Genomic DNA, 9,375 nt, shown 5'->3' with positions numbered 1-9,375 from the left:
ACTTCTTTTAGGTGCCATTCTTGGGAATCAGTGTCAGGGATACACAAAACATGCTACAGTAGTATCTTGATTAGTTCAAATTGAAGTTGCTTGGGCAGCAACAGAAGGAAGAAGGAAACTCTGACTTTCATCTCTCTCCCAGAAGCAGAGAATAAATTTCTCATATGAAAGAAGCACCCCCTGCCTCTGGAGGCAGAAGGAATCCTTTATCATCAGAGTTAGGTAAATTGGAACCTAGAAGTCTGTGTACACAAATATTGCAATTTCTTTAATTTACCATCCCAAGCCTAAACTCTCTTTAAATTCTTCACTAATGCAGCACTCAAGGACTAAGTTTCTTTGTTCTGTCAATCCTCAACAATGTATGGTTTCTATATATAAAAAGTATAAAAATTGCCAACTTTGGGAGTTACTTGGTAGCCTAGCAGTTAAGGATCTTCCATTGTCCCTGCTGTGGCATGGGTTTGATCTCTGGCTAGGATTTCTGATGCTACAGGTGCTCTGAAAGAGAGAGAGAAAGGAAGGAAGGAAGGAAGAGAAAGTAACCAGCTTTGGACACTTAGATACCATTTCCGTGAGACCTTCATGTACATGAATTCAAATTTGTTTCTTTTTCTCCTGTGAATCTGTCTTGCATCAATTTTTTATTTGTCCATGAACAAGAACTCAAGATGGATAGAGGGGAGAGTTCCCCTTCCTTGAAACCACAGGTGTCCTACAGACAGTCAATATTGGCCTTATATCAATATTAGGGATACCAGCACAGTGAGGTGGAGAGGTTTATGCACATTCCGCAATTAGTGGGTGAAAGGTGTGGGACTTGGACAAAGACCTCCTGATTCCCATCCCAGGGCTCTGTCCCACCAGAATGGAATGATTCTTTTCTATTGGAACCTGTTTTATTCTCAGATGAGCAAACGGAAGTAGAACAATGGGTTCCTTCCATTGGTATTTGGTGAGCTCATCTGAGAATGAGCAGAAAGTACCAAGTGTTTTGCAGGGACATTTTTGCATGAATATTATGGATGGTGAGGTTTCCTCTGGAAAGTAATGCATTTTCCAGCCCATTTTGGAAATCTGAAACATGGAAATAATATTTCCTATATAGACAAGACTTTTCACATGGCTCTATCATGAAAAGATGGTTGCAGGTGAGACTTCAGGGATTTTTTTTAAACTTAACCTTGACAATCAGAGCATGAACTTGATTTTGTCTGATTTTTCCATCAGGAAACAATTATATGTCATTAATAGTAAAATTGCACAGGTTTGAAGTTTTCCAAATCAAACAATAATCTTGCATGAATATATATTTGGGAAATTCTCACTGGGTAATATGGATGTGGGCACAAGAATTTCCTTAACTGTGTCATAAGAATTTGAAAAATAAAATGAAGTTTATTCCTTAGGTAATTCTATGCTCACTTTAAGTATTAAAATAAATGTATGAACTTCACTGAGATGCTAAAATAAAGTACTTTTATAAATCAGAATCAGTAAACAACATGCACAGTGTAATAGCATTTAAGTATGTTTTCAGGAAAAATGCTTGTGAATACATAAAATTAACACCAATGCGACAGAGACATTGAAAAGAAAATGCACCTACCAAATTCATGGCGATGTTTATTTTGGGGCAGCTAAGGGGCAGGGGAATGAGACCATGCAGGGATAGCAAAAATCTCTCAATATTTATCAGTAAGAAATAGGAATTTTAAGATTTCCCTTGTGGCTCAGGGTTTAAAGGATCTGACATTGTCACTGCAGTGGCTCTGGTGGCTTCTGTGAAGGGTGTTCTATTCCTGGCCCAGGAACTTCCATATGCCACAAGTTCAGAAGAAGAAAAAAAGATTTCTAAAGGAAGTATTATTAAATATGTACATTTAATATGGTAAATATGGTATTTATAAAATATAACATTAATGCGACATTTATATTGTCTGGAAATGGTTCTCTACCTTGGCTCTATGTTAGTGTGCCCAAAGGACTTAATGGATATAGATTCTGTTTGAATTTGTTCTGGGCTGTGCCCAGTCCATAGTTAAAATTTAAAAGTCACAAAGGCAATTATGATGATCAACTAGTGCTGATAGCCACTCTTTTAGTAATTTATATTTAAATTAATTTCTTATAGCAACTGTGTAAGGTCAGCCCAGTTAATGTACCCACTGAATCAATGAGCAAATTACCCAGGAGTTCATAATATTTGTCTGTGGTTCTTTTCTCTTTTGATTTTTCCCAAATTATATCATTTAGACCCATCAGGAGAAAAGAAGACCTGAGTTGCCTTCATCAGGAAGGTGAATGTAGGAGGAATGTGATCCTTCAATAAGGAATTATGACTTTAAAAAGCCCTGAGGAAAAAAAATAAAAAATAAAAAGCCCTGAGTCTGGCATGAGAAGGCCAAGTGAGAGTTTGAGACTTATCTTCGGTCTTACATATCTTGTAAGTTCATGAGGTGGTAGGATTTGTGAGAAACCAACCTTTCACAAATGTTTAAGATTGGAGACATGTTTAAGAAGTTTTACCTAGCAACTACAAACAAAAAGAGCAAAAAGCAAACTCAGCCTCATACCTTTCTCTTAGAATGTGTAGCACTGTTAGGAAAATACTCTGCAAAAAGGAAAAATACATTCAGAGTACTTAATAAAATTTAATTACTATTTAATCATTATGTCATATATTAGTGCTATCTTTAGGATCAGCAATGCTGCAAGAGTTTGTACTTCTGTCAAAAATATATTTATCATTAGTTCTCAATGTGGCTTATTGGATTAAGAACTCAATATAGAGTCTGTGAGGATGCAGGTTTGATCCCTGGCTTCACTCAGTGGGTTAAGAATCCCTTGTTAGCACAAGCTGCAGCGTAGGTCACAGATTTGGCTCAGATCTGGCATTGCTGTGGCTTTGGCATAGGCTGAAGCTGAAGCTTCATTTCAACCCATAGCCCAGGAAATTCTATATGCCACAGGTATGTCCATAAAAAGAAAAAGAAAAACTATATATCAAAATATCAAAACATGAAAGCCGCCAAGGCCAAATACTTATATTCGACTTATTTTTGGAAAAAATTGACCAAAACACCAACATGTTTGAGTGAGCACTTAATGTCCATGGAAGATGGATATCACAAAACCAAGTAAGGATGAAAAATCCTTAAAGATAATTGGCATATACAGTAGACACATGAAAAGATGTTCAACATCACTTATTTTTAGAGAAATGTAAATCTAAACTACAATGAAGTACTACCTCACACAAGCTGAGGGGTCATCAATAACAAGTCTACCAATAACAAATGCTGTAGAGGATGTAGAGAAAAGGGAATCCTCACTGCTGGTGGGAATGTAAATTGGTACAACCAGTATGAAGAAGACTATAAAGTTACATCAGAAAGCTAAAAGCAGAATTATCATATGATCCAGCAATCCTACTCCTGGGCATATATCCAGACAAAACTATAATTCAAAAAGATACATGCACCACTGTGTTCCTTGCAGCACTATTCACAACAGCCAAGACAGGAAAACAACCTGGTTGTCCATCAACAGAGGAATGAGTTAAAAAAGAAATGGTACATATATACAATGGAATACTACTCAGCCATAAAAAAGAACAAAATAATGCCATTTGCGGCAACATGGATGCAACTAGAGATTCTCATACTAAGTGAAGTGCATCAGAAAAAATCCAAATATCCTACAATATCACTTATATGTGGAATCTAAAATATGGCACAAATGAACCTATCTACAAAACAGAAACTGACTCACATATGTAGAGAACAGACTTGTCACTGCAGGGAGGAGGGAGTGGGAGGGACTAGGAGTTTGGGTTAGTAGATGCTGACAATTATATTTAGAATGGATAAGCAATGAGGTCCTGTTGTATAGCACAGGGAACTGTATCTAATATCCTGGGCTAGATCATGATGGAAAATAACTTGAAAAAGAATGTATATATATCTATGATTGGGTCACTTGGCTGTACAGCAGAAATTGGCACAACATTGTAAATATACTATAATTTCATTTAAAGAGTTATTTGGCATATTAAAAAAAAACTATCTGATTATAAACAGTAGATTTTAATTTATACCCCTCTGAGTCTGGTTTTAGCTTTTTAGAACTACATTGCAAATTATAGGAATTTCAGATACTGTATTTGCTGAAGATAGAGTATATTTCAGTGCTTTTTTGTGTCCTTTAATTAGAAAAATATTTTTAAAGTGAGAAGAATACTTTTATCCCATATTTTTCATTCAAAAGTGGGGACAGCTATTTTACTGTGTTCATGGATTTGTTATCTCAAAATGTCCTTATTTATCTAATTTCTTTGTCATCATGCCTCTAATTCGATGTACAAAGGAATAAGTTTAGGAGTCCCTATTGTGGCACAGCAGAAACGAACCCAACTAGGAACCATGAGGTTGTGCGTTCGATCCCTGACCTCGCTCAGTGGATCAAGGATCTGGCTTTGTCGTGAGCTCTGGTGTTGGTCACAGACATGGCTTGGATCTGGAATTGCTGTGGCTGTAGTGTAGGCCAGTGGCTACAGCTCCAATAATACCCTTAGCCTGGGAACCTCCATATGCCACAGGTGTGGCCCTAAAAAGCCAAAAAGACAGATAAATAAATAAAAGAAAGAAAGAAAGAAAGAAAGAAAGAAAGAAAGAAAGAAAGAAAGAAAGAAAGGAAGGAAGGAAGGAAGGAAGGAAGGAAGGAAGGAAGGAAGGAAGGAAGGAAGGAAGGAAGGAAGAAAAGAAAGTTAGTTTATATTCTTGGCATCAATGAAGAAGAGCCAAGAATTGAAAAATACTACTGAAGGAACTATGGTGTACAATTTTCAAGCATGAAAAAGTTATTTATGATTTGCTTCAAAAACCCAAAGTATGGATCTTATTTGGTGCCCCTACATCATTTTATTTATTCAACTCTTTCTTCTAACCCTTCAAAAGGTGACTCCTCCATATGGAACCACAGAATCATACACATTCCTCAGAATTCTTCCTCCTGAGCCTCTCAGATGATCCAGACCTACAACCCCTTCTCTTTGGGCTCCTCCTGTCCATGTACCTAGTGACCCTGCTTGGGAACCTGCTCATCATCCTGACTGTCAGCTCTGATTCCCACCTCCACACACCCATGTACTTCTTCCTTTCCAATTTGTCCTTGGCCGACATCAGTATCAGCACCACCACTGTCCCCAAGATGCTAGTGAACCTCCAGACACACAGCAAATCCATCATCTATGCAGGCTGCCTAACACAAGTGATGCTTTTTCCTCTTTTTGCCTGTTTGGAGAGTCTACTTCTGACAGTCATGGCCTATGACCGGTTGGTAGCCATTTGTCACCCCCTACACTACCTGGTTATCATGAACCCTCGCCTCTGTGGCTTGCTGGTCCTGGTATCATTTTCCGTCAGCCTTTTGGACTCCCAGTTGCACTACCTGATGATGTCACAGCTCACCTTCTGTGCAGATGTGGAAATCCCTCATTTCTTTTGTGAACTTTCTCAGCTCCTCAAACTTGCCTGTTCAGACATCTCCATCAATATTATATTAATGTACTTCAGTGGTGCCATCTTGGCTGGAATTCCACTCTCAGGGATCCTTTACTCTTATATTAGAATTCTTTCCTCCATTCTGAGAGTCTCATCATCAGGTGGAAGGTACAAAGCCTTCTCCACCTGTGGCTCTCACCTGTCCGTTGTTTGCTTGTTTTTTGGAACAGGCCTTGGTGTGTACCTCAGCTCAGCTGTCTCATCTTCCTCCAGGAAAGGGGCAGTGGTCTCCATGATGTACACTGTGGTCATACCTATGCTGAATCCCTTCATCTACAGCCTAAGGAACAGGGACATCAAGCACGCCCTATGGAGGATTATCACCAGAGTAGGGTAATCTCAACACATGAGTCATTTTGGGGTTCATAAGATTGGAAAAGGCAGGAATTCCTATTGTGACTCAGTGGTAATGAACCTGACTATTATCCATGAGGATGCAGGTTAAATCCCTAGCCCCACTCAGTGGGTTAAGGATCTCATGTTATAGGCCACAGATGTGGCTTGCCTCTGGCATTGCTGTGGCTATGGAGTAGGCTGGCAGCTGCAGCTCCAATTCAACCCCTAGCCTGGGAACTTCAATAAACTTGAATATGCCACAGGTGCAGCCCTAAAAATACCAAAAAAAAAAAAAAAACACTACTGAAAAAGGGAAGACTGAACTCAACTCTTTGGGAGTAGAAAGCAGGAAGGGTTTCAGTGCTGAGCAAACTAGTGTGAAAGAAGGGGAGGATGTTGGTGGGGAAGTCATCAATGGAATGCATCAAGCACATTACATTATTCCTCAGTTTGCAAAGTTTTTTCTCTATGATTAAGCAATCTGTGTTTGTTAATCAGTGCCCACTGAAATTAGATACCTACCCTCCCACAGACACTGGGAAAAAGGAGTGCTACCTTATTTCATATTTATATTTGAAGAGATGGGTCTAAAATTATTGAAAAAGGCATTTCCTGGTTTGTAAATCTGGAAAGAGTATGGGAGAAGATCTATATATATTTCAGAAGGCAGAGGAAAAGTTTACAGTTTCAAGTTTTCTAAAGGAAATGGTCTAAGAAAAGAGACATCATGGACCTATGGTCAGGAAGAAACCCATCTAAATTTTACTCCAGCTGAGAGGACATTAAGGCAGTCTTGGTCAGTATGTTAAAGAACAATACAACATGGGCCAATAATGCTTATCCCAGGAATTTTAAATATGTCTCAACTTTTAGGAAGTCCATTTACATTAATTTATTACATAAGTAGGTCAAAACAAAATGGCTAGGTTTATAGGAATCCAGATACATTTATTAATTTTTAACAGCCATTGCAGCAAATGGCAATGTGTTCATATGTGTATGTGGCGGGGGGGTGCAGACCCTCAAGCTATAAAAATAAAGATATATTTTGAAGATGATATATAGTTTTGATTTTTAATGAGGTAACATTCCACTGAATGTAGAAACATTAAGAAATGGCAATTAATGAACATGGAAAAAATTATTGCTGTTAAGTACAGTATTTAATATTTTTGGTAATTCGATCAAATGTATAAGATGAAAAAAGAAGGATTGTAAATGGGATGGTTTTTCTGATTTCACTTCATTGTCTTTCATTATAAGTATATAGAAATGCAATTGATTTCTGTGTATTAATTTTGTAGCCTGCAAATTTGCCAAATTCATTCTAATAGTTTTCTGGTGCTGTCTTTAAGGTTTTCTAAATATAATATCATGTCATCTGAAAATGGTGATAGTTTTACTTCTTCTTTTCCAATTTGAATTTTTTTATTTCTTTTTATTATCTGATTGTTGTGGCTAGGACTCCCAAAACTATGTTGAATAATACTGGTGAAAGTGGACAGCCTTGTCTTCTTCCTGATCTTAGTGGGAATGTTTTCAATTTTTCACCATTAGGATGATATTAGGGAGTTCCCGTTGTGGCGCAGTGGTTAACAAATCTGACTAGGAACCATGAGGTTGCAGGTTTGATCCCTGGCCTTGCTCAGTGGGTTAAGGATCCAGCCCTGCCATGAGCTGCAGTGTAGGTTGCAGACGCAGCTCAGATCCCGCATTGCTGTGGCTCTGGCATAGGCCGGAGGCTACAGCTCTGATTCAGCCCTTAGCCTGGGAACCTCCATATGCCATGGGAGCGGCCCTAGAAAAGGCAAAAAAAAAAGAATGATATTAGCTCTGGGTTTTTCATATTGCATCAAAAAGAATAAAATACAATGCAATCCCTATCAGATTACCCATGACATTGTTCACAGAACTAGAACAAACAATCCAAACATTTATATGGAACCACAAAAGACCCAGAATCGCCAAAGCAATCCTGAGAAACAAAAACCAAGCAGGAGGCATAACTCTCCCAGACTTCAAGAAATACTACAAAGCCACAGTCATCAAAACAGTGTGGTACTGGTACCAAGACAGACAGACAGACCAATGGAACAGAATAGAGAATCCGGAAATAAACCCTGACACCTATGGTCAGTTAATCTTTGACAAGGGAGGCAAGAACATCAAATGGGAAAAAGAAAGTCTATTCAGCAAGCATTGCTGGGAAACCTGGACAGCTGCATGCAAAGCAATGAAACTAGAACACACCCTCACACCATGCACAAAAATAAACTCCAAATGGCTGAAAGACTTAAATATACGACAGGACACCATCAAACTCCTAGACGAAAACATAGGCAAAACACTCTCTGACATCAACATCATGAATATTTTCTCAGGTCAGTCTCCCAAAGCAATAGAAATTAGAGCAAAAAGAAACCCATGGGACCTCATCAAACTGAAAAGCTTTTGCACAGCAAAGGAAACCCAAAAGAAAACAAAAAGACAACTTACAGAATGGGAGAAAATAGTTTCAAATGATGCAACTGACAAGGGCTTAATCTCTAGAATATATAAGCAACTTATACAATCCAACAGCAAAAAAGCCAATCACCCAATGGAAAAATGGGCAAAAGACCTGAATAGACATTTCTCCAAGGAAGATATACAGATGGCCAACAAACACATGAAAAAATGCTCAACATCGCTGATTATAAGAGAAATGCAAATCAAAACTACCATGAGATACCACCTCACACCAGTCAGAATGGCCATCATTCATAAATCCACAAATAACAAGTGCTGGAGGGGCTGTGGAGAAAAGGGAACCCTCCTGCACTGTTGGTGGGAATGTAAACTGGTACAGCCACTATGGAGAACAGTTTGGAGATACCTTAGAAATCTATACATAGAACTTCCATATGACCCCACAATCCCAATCTTGGGCATCTATCCGGACAAAACTCTACTTAAGAGAGACACATGCACCCGCATGTTTATTGCAGCACTATTCACAATAGCCAGGACATGGAAACTACCCAAATGTCCATCGACAGAGGATTGGATTTGGAAGATGTGGTATATATACACAATGGAATACTACTCAGCCATAAAAAAGGATGACATAATGCCATTTGCAGCAATATGGATGGAACTATAGAATCTCATCCTGAGTGAAATGAGCCAGAAAGACAAAGACAAATACCATATGATCTCACTTATAACTGGAATCTAATATCCAGCACAAATGAATATCTCCTCAGAAAAGAAAATCATGGACTTGGAGAAAAGACTTGTGGCTGCCTGATGGGAGGGGGAGGGAGTGGAAGGGATCGGGAGCTTGGTCTTATCAGACACAACTTAGAATAGATTTACAAGGAGATCCTGCTGAATAGCATTGAGAACTTTGTCTAGATACTCATGTTGCAACAGAACAAAGGGTGGGGGAAAAAATGTAATTGTAATGTATACATGTAAGGATAACCTGACCCCC

At 38.5% G+C, this 9,375-nt stretch overlaps 1 protein-coding gene across 1 annotated transcript; it reads left to right on the top strand.

Moving 5' to 3' along the window:
- LOC100512520 (olfactory receptor 18-like) lies at positions 4,972–5,901 on the top strand. The gene has a single exon (XM_013990356.1). The coding sequence runs from the start codon at positions 4,972–4,974 to the stop codon at positions 5,899–5,901; it is 930 nt and encodes a 309-aa protein (XP_013845810.1).

This window comes from Sus scrofa, chromosome 2 (genome assembly GCF_000003025.6).
Source record: "Sus scrofa isolate TJ Tabasco breed Duroc chromosome 2, Sscrofa11.1, whole genome shotgun sequence".
Classification (NCBI taxonomy): domain Eukaryota; kingdom Metazoa; phylum Chordata; class Mammalia; order Artiodactyla; family Suidae; genus Sus; species Sus scrofa.
This window is presented reverse-complemented; position numbering and strand designations above follow the sequence as displayed.